The sequence below is a fragment of the Apaloderma vittatum genome, unplaced genomic scaffold (genome assembly GCF_000703405.1).
Source record: "Apaloderma vittatum isolate BGI_N311 unplaced genomic scaffold, ASM70340v1 scaffold4135, whole genome shotgun sequence".
In the NCBI taxonomy this organism is placed as follows: domain Eukaryota; kingdom Metazoa; phylum Chordata; class Aves; order Trogoniformes; family Trogonidae; genus Apaloderma; species Apaloderma vittatum.
In genome coordinates, this window is record NW_009715333.1 from 1 (window position 1) to 14,907 (window position 14,907).

The 14,907-nt window shown below is 39.5% G+C and overlaps 2 protein-coding genes across 2 annotated transcripts in view; one reads left to right on the forward strand and one right to left on the reverse strand.

Moving 5' to 3' along the window:
* The first annotated feature begins 233 nt into the window (after window positions 1–233).
* On the forward strand, window positions 234–9,002 carry FASTKD3 (FAST kinase domains 3). Its single transcript, XM_009869078.1, has 6 exons — window positions 234–1,668; window positions 4,870–4,955; window positions 5,515–5,677; window positions 6,802–6,871; window positions 8,046–8,160; window positions 8,907–9,002. Exons 1-6 carry the CDS (start codon window positions 234–236, stop codon window positions 9,000–9,002), a joined length of 1,965 nt encoding a protein of 654 aa, XP_009867380.1.
* Window positions 9,003–12,414: 3,412 nt separating this feature from the next.
* LOC104273677 (chromosome unknown open reading frame, human C5orf49) overlaps window positions 12,415–14,907 on the reverse strand; it is a gene marked incomplete at its 5' end in the record, with an annotated part of 7,135 nt that continues 4,642 nt past the window's right edge. The window contains one exon of the mRNA XM_009869079.1: window positions 12,415–12,594. Within this exon, the coding sequence (XP_009867381.1) occupies window positions 12,415–12,594 (180 nt within the window). The remainder of the gene's footprint in view (window positions 12,595–14,907) is intronic.

Genomic DNA, 14,907 nt, shown 5'->3' on the forward strand with positions numbered 1-14,907 from the left:
TAAGGAGGAGAGCGCCGCCGAACGGTTCTGGCGTCGGGGGGCAGCGTGTCCCGCCCCGTCCGTCCGTAGTGTCTGTCCTGAGGGAAACGTCCCAGTCCTGTCCAGCCGCTCAAAGATTTTCCGGTTTGGTTTTTTGCGTTTTAATGACACTGGTGCTGTTTTCCAGACCGTGTATTTATACACTACATGTTTTTCTTCCTCTAGATATCTCTTGAGAACCTGCTTGATCCAATATGGCTTTGATTAGCCGAAAAAGTTTCCAGTTTTATTACTCCAGCAGGCCAGCCAGCAGGTCTGTTTTGATGACTCTGAGCAAAAGATTGAGCTTTATCAGTGGGCAGCGAAAGCCCCAAAGCTGTAGCTCTGTAGCCATGAGGATGCTGTGTTTCAAAGACAAATCTCAGTATATGTTCCGTAGAAAAAACCACATGGAGCTGCGAATACCGTCTCTTTCTGTTAATGAAACCATGCATCTTGGTGGAGATGCTGGGGGCAATACTACATCGAGCCACGTGTGGATGGAGGAACAACTATTTTTCAAGAAGTTGAGTAGCCTTTGTACATCACATGAGATATTTGACTTTCTTAGCTCTCTGGAGGTCATGTCGGATACTATGGCATCAGGAGCCCTGCAGAGGATTTCTGAAGTTGAGGTGGATGACAACGGTCTGAAGAACCCCGAGGGAGTGCTAGAGAATGAGGTTTTCAGGGCATTATGCTTCCAGTTTGAGTGTGAATCCTCAAAACTGTCGAACACTGGGCTGCTGAATGCTTTGCAAGCTTTGGTAAAACTGCGTGTGGATCCCCAGAGTACACTGATGGCAAGCTTGCTGTCGGAGGGTGAGGAAAGGCTTGTTAAAGGACAGTTGACTGTTAAAAATCTGTGCACTCTTGGGGAGAGTTTGCTTGAGTTGGAGAACCCAAGTCATACGACACTGAGACGAATTTTGAACTGCATGCAAGATAAGGACATTGAGAAGTGGAGTCCCAGGGAGATGGTGATGGTTTATAAGATGCTGCAGGTGACTGTTGGGGAAAGGGAGCAACACCAAGACTTGCTGAACAGAATGAACAGTGTCACTTTAACCATAGTTTCCCAGTTAAGCCCAAAGTTCACAAGTGCGATACTGAATTCACTGGTTGTTCTTCATCAGACTCGGGCAGTTCCTTTAGTCACAGCACTGTGTAAACATTCTGTGAAGCATATTCCTTATTTCACAGGTGATGAACTGGTAAATATACTGGAAGCTTTCCTGTACTTTGGACATCGTGAACAGATTTTTACAGAAGCACTGGAAACACACGTTCCCAAGTCCATCTTTACCATGCACCCTCAAACAGTCAGCAAAGTCATGCAGTATTGCTGCCGAAAGATGATCCTTTCTAAGCCCATCTTTGACGCAGTGGCAGAAGGTTTCGTTTCTGATGCTGACACATTTACCACTGACCAGATTGCTGGGTATATCATACCGTTTGGGATTCTTAACTATCTGCCTCCAAATGCTTCTTCCTTGTTTAGGAAGCTTGAAAGCATACTCCATGCCCGCCTTAGACACTTTCAGCCTCACACCTTGCTGAACCTGCTGCACTCATGTGTTCTCATTCAACGTTATCCAGTAAATTTTCTGCCAAAAATATTTAGTCCCTATTTTCTACAACAGCTTCAGGGTAAGGAGCGGTGTTTCTCTTCATATTCCGTGTTTCTTTCTATTACATGGTGGGTCAGGCACCCACTTCTTATCGCTTTCATCTGTCAAATCAACAATGACCTGGCTAAGGTGACTGGAGAACAGTGATCAGGAGGCCAAAGACTGTTGTTTCTTTGTTATGGTTGCAGTTGTCTTTCAGTTTCTATCATTTAGAGGAGTTTGAAACTTGCACTGGACAATCTTAGACAAAGATATGCATCTCCTTAGAAGTTTTATGTCAGTTAATCCTTCTGTTTTTCTAAAAACTGCTGTCCTTCCATTTTGTCCTGTGTTTGTCCTTTGTCTCATACAGGTTTCAGACACTAAGTTATTCTGTGCAGGGAATGTGTCACTTCTAACTCTGGCTGTTTAAACATCAGTGACTGCAGTGCCTGATGTGAATAGTCACAGTGAAGAGAGACTTACTGGTAACACTAGGAAGGCTTAGTGAGACCAGTTACTATGGAACTAACAAGACTGAGACCAAAAGTGGTAGATTTTTTTAATGGCAATTGGAATGGTGTATAAGTGACATAAATATAGTTTAGAGATTCTAGGTTCATTTTTCTCTAAATTGTTGCATCATAATGACTGCCACATGAGTGATGAGGCATGAAAGGAGAAGACTATAGTGAGTCCTGAGACTTATTCTGGGTGTAGCGTCCCTGTTTACTTTGCAGCTTTGGGCAAGTCACTTCACTTTTCTGTGTCTTTTTCTTCCCCCACAATTACTTGTTTTGCTTACTTAGACCTTGTACTCTTTAGGGTCAAGACTGGCTCTTCGACATTTTACTCAGGGGCTAGCCCAAGGGTGGACAGATTTCAAAAAACAATAGGAATACTAGTAGTACTGACAGTGAAGCTAAAATAATTGCCCTCTGCTTGTGCACTGCTGGTTACATTTAAGATTTCACTGCTTGTCTTTTTAAGGTTAAGGCGTCTTTGACTTTGCATAATCCTTATTTCTAGATATTTTCATAAGTATCAAAACTCAAGGTACATGATCACAATTGGCAGAAAACCTTGTTCATAGCTTTTAAAACTGGGATCAAATCATAATACGCAAGAAAAGTTACAGCTTACTTGTAATAGACTTACTAGCAACCTCACCTACTACAGAAATAATTCATTGTCTTATTGTAAAAAAACAGTCTACAAATCTGTGGAAACTTTGGTCAGGATTAGTACAAATTCTAGAGAGAAGTGAGGTGAAGTGTAGCATTGGGACAAAAACAGTTTAAGTTACTATTATTGATAAGGGCATGTTAGAAGTACACAGAATTTTTAAATCTCAGATGGTACAAAATGTGTTGTTCAAATACTCTTTTGCCTTATGATTCAAATCTAGTTCGTGGCATGCAAGTGATTCTGGTGTTTTGTTCTTTACCTTCCACCAGCCTGCATCGTGTCCAGCTTTTTAGGTGGGGGTAAGGTAGAGCCAGGTATGGACTTCTGTTGTCATCTCTACTCTTCTTTTAGGATAAGGATTATCGAGTTATATTCTAGCTTTCAACTTGGTTGTATTTCTGTATTCTGTATTTCATATTATATTACAATTGGCTTCTGAAAGCTGAGAAGGGTGAATGGATAAAGCTGAACAGATGATTTGCAGTGCATAATTGTTGGCTTAATTAAAATTAAAAGTAAGTGAGATTTGAACCAGTAAAACTTAACAGCATTGTAAATATGAGCAGTTAAGGACAGGCTGTTGTGGTGGGTTTTTTAAAATTATCTAGGCAAAGATATAAATTGAATTATAAGGATCACATATGATCTAACAACACATAAAGATCAGTGATTCATCCTGGGTTATAAATTACTTATAATCTAGAATTTGATACGGTTATATGATGCTTCTGTCTACTGGCATCCTCTCTGCCAATTACACTTCTCTGTTGGAGACTTTTTGTGCCCATCTTTGTTCCATCCCCTGAGCTGATTTCTTTTGCACTTTGGAGCAAGCACTACAGTCCCATCCTTGGCCCCATGTCTTACCGCACTGAGGAGAACCTATCAAATTTAAAAATCTACCCCGTGGTTTATCCTGTCTTCCTTAGGAGATTTCAGAGTCTGCTCACCTGCCACTGTCTCGTCTGCAATGGCTGCCTTCTAGTAAACTTCTAGAACATCCTCCATGTGATAGCCCGTCCGTGGCTCTAACTGTCGCATAATCCAACGCTTTTGGACACAAACCTATTATGAGCAGCACAGTTGTAAGATATAGATTGTAAGTAATTCTGTGTTAGGTAGTAAAGTGTATTTAGTGGCATTATAAGAATATGTAAGCTATGCCAGAAAGATGAGTGACTTTGCAAGATTTCAGCTAAGATAGCTCTGTCAGTAGAACTCTCTATAAGGTCACATTTTCAAATCGATTAGAAACTTTGGTCACTCAGCTTTTAGCTGTTCATCACGAAATACTTTAAGGGGTTGATTTTTAGGAAGCAGACATTGCTCATGTCCTAAAAAACAGAATGTCTTTTAAAGTTAACAAGCTGATACTTAGAAAATGAAAAACCTCATAGTACCAGTTACTTTTGGCTATGTTCTTTTTGAATCAATAAAAGTTCTCCACTAGAGGGGTCAAAGTTCAGAACAGGAACTTGAGAAGATGACCTGCCTGATTAGCATCTTACACTACACCAGGTTTTTACCATTCTGTAATAATACTTTGCACTTAAAATGAAAGAGTCTTCAAGTATACACTTGTAGCCAAATATCCAGAAATGATTCAGTATTATCCTTCATTATTATTACTTTCAGATTTAAAAAACCCAAAGTGAGTGAAACAATGATATCCTGGGATTGTAGCTTGGGGAGAAAGGGTTGTAGGAAGAAATGGGATATTTCTCCAAGACCTCAAGTCAAACTTATTCCTCCTTGTAGAACATCCTGTGTCTCTCAGACCCTCTTTTATTTTTCGTGTGTGTGTGTGCAAGAATATGACAATATTAACTAAGATCTTGCTAGCTGTATTATTTTTTAATGTTGATATTTCTGTAAATAATTCCCTCATTCTTCTAACTATGTCATATCCCAACTGATCTTTCTCTTTATTCAATAATCAGGAATGATAATAATGAAGTAGCTTCTGAATAGCTTTTCCTTGTTTCTGCGTGGTGGGTCGTGTAAGGGTACTCTGTTGAAGGTACTCCTGAAAGCCTGATTATTGTTGTTTCAGCTCAGCCACCTGGTTTGGACACAACTGTTACCTCCCAGCTAACGCAGCTTTTTCTGACTGCTACCTTGGAGTGCCTCTTTTATGAGGTATGGTACACGTGAAACCAGAACTGATGTTAGTAAGAGGTGCTAAGTTCATTAGGACCCTGTTGATAATTAATTGAGGACTGTGCTCCCCATAAAAATATTGGAATTGGACAAAACAGCCTTGCCTTGATGAAAAGAGGGAACACTTCTACCTGTTTGATTGATGTATGTTTGACAGAACTGACTAGCTCTAAGTGAAAGTGCTTCTCGTGTATTTCTGAGTACTTTTCCAAAAACTATTTTCTTTTTATGTTTGGCCTGTGAAGTTTTGAAGCACAGAAGAGATCAAGCATGTTAGTCTTGGCTTGACTGCAGAGGAATGGAACCAGCTGTGCATTTCTCATGAGCAATGTGTTTGGTGTGATAGGTGGTAGCTTGCTGAAGATGTTCTGCTGGTTGCTTTGGGTTTGGGTTTTTTTAAGGTCATACCTCAGACTGTAAATCTCTCAATAGACACAGCTTTGAAATGCACAGAATACATTCTTGCTACCTTAATATGAGGTAAGTACAAAAATGTTATTTCCCTTTTTGTTTGATTTGGTTTTCTGTTGTTGTGTAGGGTCCCAAACTCCTTCCAAAGTATGGACTAAAGGCCTTTCTCACGCCTTGCAGTTCTGTAGATGTTCATCTCCTCAAAAGGGTGAAGACTGGATTACTTTATTTACTGAAAAAAAGAATATACTTCGCATCAGAGGTATCAACACCATATTTCTATACACTTGGTAAGTTACATTTCTTTAGATTAATAAAATGTGTGCTTATGCCACCAAAACTTTAGACTCAGTTCTTTTCCAGAAATAAAAATGATTGATTTCATTCCCTTTGTGGGCATTCTAAATTGTTCAAGTACAGAAAAAGCAAATTGGAATACAAAAACTGCAGAAGGTCTGAAACAAGGAAATGTCACGGAAACACAAAGTAAAAGTGTTTTCAAAGCCAGAAAGAAGATCAGGGAGTTACTTGCAGTGTTTCTTGTAACTTACATACCCAGTCCACACTGAAAATAGCCACTAACTCTTTGTATTCTATATTTTTACTATCAGCTCCTCTTTTACTTATCCTGCAAACAATTTGTATACTGTTGAGCAAAATGAGGCAGTGCCACTTGCCTGATCTCTTTGCTTTTGTGGTGAGTAGAGGAAGGGAAGGGTGGAAGCTTGTCTCCCTCTGTCCTGCCCGGCTGAGCTCTGCTGCCCTTAGCCAGAACTATTGACTCTGTAGGGTCAGTCAGGGTTTGTGGTCTGGGAGGAGTGAGCAAAACAGTGTTTCATGCACCGGGAAGGGAAACAGACAATAATGATGAGGAAAGAGGTGTGTCCAGGAACGGTGGGTGATAAATAAGGTGTTGAGGAAAGTCTTGGACTATGTGGATATCAGAAGGATTATAAAAAATAATTTAAAAAGTCAAGAGAGTTGGGTGATCGCAGAATTATTCTGCATTTCAGCTTCCACATGGGATTGAAGTAGGCAAGGTTTAGGTCCAAAGCTCTGTTTGCAGATTGGCATGATGTGTAAAATGAGGGAATTGGTGAGAAAAAAATAGGGGAGAGAGAGTGCAAGAGAGCACTGCAGAGGCCCTTGCCAGCCCAGCAAAGTGCCACTTACTACATTTTTTAGTGGACTTGGAATACTGCTTTGCTATTGCATTATGAAAGGCTGAAATGTTACTAATTAACACTCATTTGTGTTAAATAGTCTATACACATCTTTCACAAGCCTCTGTGATTCCGGAAAAAGCATTTTAGTTATTTTATAAAGCAGTGATCTGCAGGAGGATGAGAATTACAGTAAAGAGTTTGTTATATGAAATGAGATTTAATGTCACTTCTCTTTCCATTTATACTAGATATTGAGATTAAATTGGATGAAGAAGGTTTTGTACTGCCTGCCCCGCAATGTGAAGAGGTACACAGACGGTAAGAATATAAAAGAAACCACTGGTAAAATGTCAGTTAACATTGACAAAGAGCATCCAGGGTGAAACCCTGGCAAAATTTGAGCTACTTGGAGTTTTGCCATTGACCTAAATGAAGTTCAGGTTTCACACTGAAACCACTGGCAAAAGCACAGAGTTGGCAAAATTAGTGATCTGTACTTTATCCTCATTGTTTTGTGTCCCAGCTATACAGTGTCAGACAATTAGTCTCTTTATCTGGTGACAGTCAGGATCGGTGATCCTTAGAGTAATGTATTTTGATCTTCTGTAATTCATTTTCAAATTAAAACCAAATTAATTCTGAGTGTGGCTGCATAGATTTAACACAGTTTAAACTAGTTTTGAGTTCACATATAAGGCATGTAAGCCTTTAAAAACGTGTTAAACAAGGATTATTTGGATACAAAGTTAAGCAACCTGCCTGTTCGGTATTGCAACTGCACTTTTGTGGATAAAGCAAAAGTCTTTCAAAAGGTTTTGTTTTCTCCAGCTTAACCTTCACAAGACTCACAGACCAATAGAGGTTCTTTCAAAAATCCCATGTTCAAATGTTTTTTTAATTACAGCTTTCATGTGTAAATAAAGTCACAGTATACTTAACATACTAAAAGTTAAGCAATGTTTTTGCAGTGAACATGTATATTTTGGTCTAGATCAATGTGATTTTTATCCCCAAGGAGAAGAAAATTTAGTTGTAATTCATGATGCTGCTGACCATACAAACAGTTTTAACTTAAACAGATTTAGCATAAACTCAACTTCGACTCTAACAACTTTAACAGGCACACTAATACGTTGAATAAATTTAACTGCTGAAATGTTTTCAAGCTGAGACAAATATTTTCTGTTTTTTCTTCTAGAAGAATTCAAAACAGCTTACCAAGAGTAGCATAAAAAATATCAAACTCTTATTTTGTATGTTAATTTTTGTTAGAGAATATAAATAAGCTTTTCAGATCAGTGTCACTAAGCTTAAGGCCATTCCCCTCCCACCCTTAAATTGAGTGATTTAAATTGTCCTGAATTAGGTGACAGCTAGTTCTAGGAAGTATTAGGGAGTAAGAGGGGAGGTGCTTCTTAGGAACAGCAGTAATTGTGGTGATTAAAGTCTGATTTTTTTTATTTTTTTATTCTGCACTTGTGCTTGTTTTTAGAATTGCCCTCTGTGTTGATGGTAGAAATAGATTTTGCGTTAATAGCTACAATCTGTTGGGAGAAGAAGCAATCAAACAGAGACATCTTCAGTTACTTGGCTATGAAGTTGTGCAGGTAAAGTCCAAAGACTGCTTAGCTTTTGCTCTGCCTAACAAAACAAATGAGAAATCATTATTCTACAATGCTTAAAACTAGTTGCAGTTACTTCCTAAGGCAGATACAGTCTTGCCCTTTCTACATTATGTTCTCTCTGCCTAGCTTTTGCCTTTCTGAGGGTGTTGCAGAAATTCCTTTTTCTTCCCTGAATCAAATAGTGGCTGCTTGAAAGTGTACTTCTCTGCAGCAATTAAGGTTCAAGTCTTGCCTTAAAGGAAAAATCTTGTCTAAGAGTTAGTAGAATTGGGATTTTTAATTAAATGCTTTTATAAACAGATCTGAACTTGGAGTTTAAAGGAAGAGTTCAAAAAACCCCGTGAACTGCTTTGTATTGTAAATAATATATGAGAGTATATGCTTTATTTTGTGTGTTGAATTAAAATGGCTATTTTTATCTTTAAACATACTTTGGGCCAAAACAGTTAAGTTTTAGATTTTTCAGATTTTCTTTTAGGTTTACAATCACTTATCACATAAGCCAAACTCTGTTATATTTAACTTAGTTTAAACTGTGGTGGATATCACTCTTTGTTTCAAAATAATCTGTTCGGGTGATTTACAAATCAATAATCCTTTTAGTATTAAATGTTTAATTTTAAAACAGACAAATCCTTGATACAGAATTTTACATCTTAATGAACACCGGTCTTACCTACCTGTTTGTTAAAAGGTATTTCCAGCAATCATTTTTGTTTTGTTTCCAGATTCCATTTTTTGAGATAGAGAGTCTACAAAATTGCAGAAAAATGGCGGAGTATCTACAGAAGAAAATTTTTCCTCATACATATGGACCCAGCTGATGACCCTGGAGAATAATATTAAATCACAGGTTGACCTCCTGTACTATAAACTGTAAATATTGTGCATTGAAGAACAATTCTGTGTTAACTCCAGCTAAGATAGTTTGAATTTCTGAATCTGAGACCTTCCAATATTTGGAACAATTGACATGTAAAGAGTAATAAAGAACAATGTATTTTCTTAAGTTTTGTTGTCAATATGTATTATAAGTTAACCAATGGAGGCTCCAGACAGTCAGTGCTGCATTTCCTTTGTATTTTCACTGGTTCTAACTCATGACTGCAAATGGACAGATGTGACTATTCAGGGATATTGGCTGGTCTGAATGCCCAGAACGTGCTGTGCTACCTACCAGTCAGGGCTTTTCTTGATAGTATAAAAGAAATTGTGCAAATTACTCCTAGTTGTTTGTGTGATTTCCCAAGTGCTTTACAGAGCTAAAATCTGCAGTAGTGGCACAAGCAGTCCTGGCTTGTTGCTCATACTGAAGAGGTGTAGAGTGCTGTTTGCTAAATAGCAACACCTTACACAAAGTGAGAGCTTTTGTATTAAAAAGATTTGCTTTACTTTGTAAAAGAATGGCTGCCACAGGGTAGTGGACTTGCACAGGTGTCTCTGCAGGGGCCACCCGATGTTGGGGATATGTACTGTCTGTAGCTTTGGCTTTGGTGGCAGTTTTGGCTGAACTGTCTAAATGAGGTCACGCACGTGTTCCAGAGGTGCTTCAGTTTGCAGCCTGCCCTTCAGTCTGAAACTGAAACTTGTTACTCTTCGAAGTTCAGAAGAACTGTGTCCCATGCAGTCCTTTTCTATGTCTCGGCATAAATTCTGGTGACACAGAACTGGAACCAGTAATGACGTGGACCAGAACAAGCATGCCCCAGTTTAGGTCAATGTGTTGTTTTTTGGACAGATGAAAAGAAAATAAGAGAGCCCTAGTTCCAAACACACAGTGTGTACTGGATGAACTGCCACGTAAAACACATTTTCATGTTGGTTTGTGCATCCTGTCCTGTGTGGAATTAGTACTTAAGAGTAACAAAGCAGAATTCCCAGCATCACCTGGTTTGATTTTAACTTAACAATTTGACAGAAAAAAAGGTGAAACTTTTACATCCTTGAAGTTCTGTGTAGATATGGTAGATACAGTAGATACAGAACGTGGCCATTTTTTCCTTCAAAGGCTACTCTTAATTAATTTGTGAGTTGTGGGTGCCTGCCAATTGTCCCAACAATCTCTGGAGATTTCTGGATGGAAAATCCAGATACAAGATACATTTTGTATTGTGTCATGCTGTGCATTCTCTTCATGTTCATTTGTTCCCTGTATAAACCCCTTACTTGGTAGGATGGTGGCATTGGTTAGGTAAGGGAACACCAAGAGGTAATGCGATGCTTTCCAGTGCTTTCCAACAGTGTAACAGAAAGCTTACAGAACATGGGTAACCTAACAGAAAAAAAAGGAAATTGAAGGAGAATGACTGAAATGCCTCAGCAGACATATATTGGGATTTTTTCCCTAATGTAGAAGAAATTGTCAAAGCAATCTTTTGATGCTGAGCACTGAAGGAAGAGGTCAGCTACTCAGAACTCAATGAGAAACAAGTAGTAGTAAGAACAACCTGTGAAAAGCCTTCAAAAGTGAGGAGGGATGAGATGGGGGTGACACAAAAGAAAAAATGAGCTAGGAAAATATACTGGTGTTTTGAAGACTTACCGGTTTCTCCACGGTGGGAGTGAGCTTGCGATGCCTATTTTCTCTCGCACGCCAGAAGGTGGAGGTGTTCTCAAACAAATTTGATTTCTGGTAGTTTTTTAAACACAGATGGCTTGTAAATATAGTAAGACTACTTAAAAGAACTAATTTGTACTGACTGTCCCACACTAAAAATAACATGTCTAGAATATGGCCATATTCCATCTCATTCTTTGCTGGTATACATTCAGTGCTGATTTTTGAAGAAGCATTCTGGCATGGTTAGAAAACATTTCCTTCTCAACTTTGTTCTTACTGTGATTCATTTAATGCTGCTGGATTTGTTTAACAAAGTGTGTATTGTCAAAAAAGAATGTAGAAATTACTGCCCTCTTGTCCTTAGCTCACTGAATATAGAGGAACTTGCAGGTCACAAAAAGGAAAATAGCAAACGCCTCTCAGAATGGGCTGCTCTGTGCGCTCTGCTTCTCACATCATGCCAAACAAGTGCTACCAATCATTTAATTTGCTACTTACGCAGACCCCAGATTAAGAAGTTCTTTGGTTTTATTCTTTTTTACTAGGAGACTTGCAGTGTTCACAAATTACATGTTTCCTATGTGTAAGTACCTGATAGAACTCCACTGTCAGTCAAAGCCATGGACTTCCAGACCATGTTCTGGCACGTTCAGTCTGACTGTTGTTCCTTTCTGAACAATCCTGCCTCAGCTTTAAACAACAGCAGGATCAATGACTCTTGAGAACCAAGCTGATGCATACCCTGCAGGAGATGCCCCTTCTCCCAGAATTACCTTAAAACTTTAGCTCTGGATTCAGTGAGGATACAAGGCACTAAATGTTTAAGGAGGTTTAGACATTTATCCTAAACATGCTTTTGAAATGACTACTGATCAAATCCTTGTGTTTTTTCCATCCTTTCTGCCAAACTATTTGGTGTTTGTTCTGCTTGTTCTTTTTTATTAATATAATATTTTTTTCAGCCCTGGATACAGAACCAAAGATAATTTTTCTTGTGATGCTCTTCAACAGATCAATCCTTCAGACACCTTTCATATAGTGAAAGTTAGTGAAATGGGTGTCTGAAATCAGCTAAGCCCAGATCTTGTCTGTTTAAATGCTAAGTACTCAGAAGTTCCTTTTAACTTGATTTCCACTTGGTCCAGTAAACTGCTAAACGCTTCTGGAAGTCAGATCGTTTCTTTACTTACCCATTTACAGGGAGGCCCATCCATTTGGGGAAATCTGGGTTGAATCCCCGTTTCAGCTGTTGTGCAGACAAAATGATGCCTCACAATTCTGTAGCAAAACTGTAAGGATTAAGAAGCCAGTGACCACTGATACCTTGAGAAGCAAGCTTGATTTAATTTTAACTCTGTGGAAAAGTTATGTAGAAGCACTGCCTAAAATTGCAGAGACTGATGTTGACCCAAGAGGTTTCACTTCCAGTGTTTCTGCCTAAATGTTCAGCTCTTGCTGATGCAGCTCTTCATGAGATTTTTATGAGACTGTAAGGAGCAGACATGCATTTGAATTAGCATGATGAGAAGTACAGCTGCTATTTCATCCTATTTTTAATCCAAATCATTCTCATTAAATAAAATGTAGAGGAAAAGGGAAAAGCACCATACTGCTTTTTGATGCGTGGTGGGTTTTTTTCCACATAAATGTTACTGGTAATGACAGATAAAAGAGATTTAGCATGGATCCAGGCTTGGAGAAGATTTTTCCAGTAAGCAGATGATGCCATTTTTCCTGTAGAAGTCTGCCTCCACATGATTAATCTTTGCATGACCTCTGATCGGCTGCTCTATGGGCTTATTTATGCGTCTCCCATACTCTGAAGATGACAAAACAGCAACAGGTCTTGTCATTTCCTGTGAAAATACAAAAGGCTCCTTATAAGAAAATCACAGAGCACATTGGCAGTTACCTATTGCTAAATACGCTGGAGCCAGGGGCAAAATAACAGAATTGTACAGCATCTGCTATATGGATGCGTATTTATTTAACAGTGATCTGCACTCTTACTGTACCATCCCTGACCTAGATTTTTATGCATATTAATAAACCATGTCACTACATGACAAGATGGTAAGATATTAAGCTGTGCCATGAGTAACTGTGGACTGATTATTTTTTTACACACACAGACACACACACACATACAGGTGATTACCTTGTGATTACTGTCAAACTAAATGCTACGTTACTGGAAAATGGCACAGATTTTATTTTTGTCCTTATTTTCCTTGTGCACTGAGTTGCATATTTCGTTTGAAAAACAAGAGAGATTTGTGTCCCCTGTTATGGGAACATCTACCCTGCTTGCACAATTCAGTAAAAGCACTGCATGAAAAAAAAAAAACAAAGCCTAAAGAAAAACCCTGAGCAACCACTAGTCCACGCAAGCTTTCCATCAAGTACAGTAAAACATACTCTACTCTATTTTTGCACAATGAAAGGTTTTGCTAAAAATGCTTGCAGCTGTAAAATTACAAAAGTAACTGCTCTGCAATGATGGGAAGTGGATTTGGTGAAAAATAACTTGACCAAGAAAAGACCATTTTAAGCTTGTTCTTAGTAAACTGTACTTTAAGTGACTGTGCAATCACTCTTTGCAATCTGAAGTTCTTTCCTGTGCTACAGCAATGGGAGGCTCTGGAGTCAGAACGGAAAGACAAAATATATTTCCTTTTCTTTCCCTAGCCAAAGGCCCCAGATTTATCAGGCTGCTTGTATGTTTTCGCACTGGCTAACACAGTAGGTCTTGATCCCTGACATGTTTGCCTAGTCTCACGATTTAAATACTATCTAAAAGGAGAATCAAAATGTGGATGTCACACCACAGTTCAAGTGCAAACAAATTACTTCTTTGCTACAACAGAGGCAAGACTGAGACATATCATCACTTATGATGGAACTTGTGAAACACTTGAGGCCCTGCGTTTCCTGCAACCCTGTAACCTGCTGCAAACTCTTTTTACAAAAACAAACAAACAAACCAACCCTACAGAAAAGCCCATTCTGAAACCATCATTCATCCCCCAACTCTGCCCCAACCCTTTCTGTCTACTTGCTCTGCCCCGGTAAAAGCTATTCAGTACACCGACTTTTAACCTCACTAGAACAAAAATCAAGTCAAGAAGAGTGGCAGGTGAAAAATAAGACCACTTTCTCCCCTGCCCCAGTTGTGGATAAATGCTGAAAAGGAGAAATGACAGAATCTTTGTACCATCAAGGCTTTGCTAGTGATACAGGGTTTGCAGCGCTAATGATGGGCAATGGTATGTAATTCCATTAATTTCTGCTCCCTTTAAACAAATAAGGTTCAGTTTTCAGCATCCTTGTCAGCACAGCACTGGTGGCATTTCATCTTTGTGGTTTTAGCATTCAGCAGATTTCAGATCTTTCCAACAGTTGGCTGGGAAGCGTCCCGCTACACGCCTTCGCACTGTGTAATTCTAGCCTCGTTAATGCTTGAAATCAGCAACAGCAGCCTTGTGCAAACACTCTGCTGCAGTCAGTGCGCTACGCGTAGCTGAACAGAGACCTGTGGCCGTAGTCTTGGATTCCCTGGGTGCACCCAGGCTCCCTGCAGGAAATGAAGGGCTTATGTGCACTGCTTTTTTTTCTGCTTCAAGGAAAGCAGTGTACTGTGGTGGATTCACCCTGTCTGCTTTCAGTGTACTAGAAAGATGTTGATTGTGGCCTTTTCACAGAATCACAGAATGTTTGGGGTTGGAAGGGACCTTGGAAGATCATCTAGTCCAGCCCCCCTGCCAGAGCAGGATCACCTACAGTAGGTCACACAGGAACACGTCCAGGCGGGGTTTGAATGCCTCCTGAGGAGGAGACTCCACAACCTCGGAGAAGCTACCACACCCTCCAGGGCCAGCCTGTGCCAGGGCTCCGTCACCCTCACAGGGAAAAAGTTTTTCATAATATTTTTGTGGAACCTCCTGTGCTGCAGCTTGTATCCATTGCCCCTTGTTCTAATACTGGACATCACTGAGAAGAACCTGGATCCAACCTTCTAACACTCACCTTTTACATATTTATAAAGATTAATAAGGTCACCCCTCAGTCTCCTTTCCTCCAAGTTAAAGAGACCCAGCTCCTTCAGCCTTTCCTCATCAGGGAGATGTTCCACTCCCTTCATCATCTTTGTGGCTCTGCGCTGGACTCTC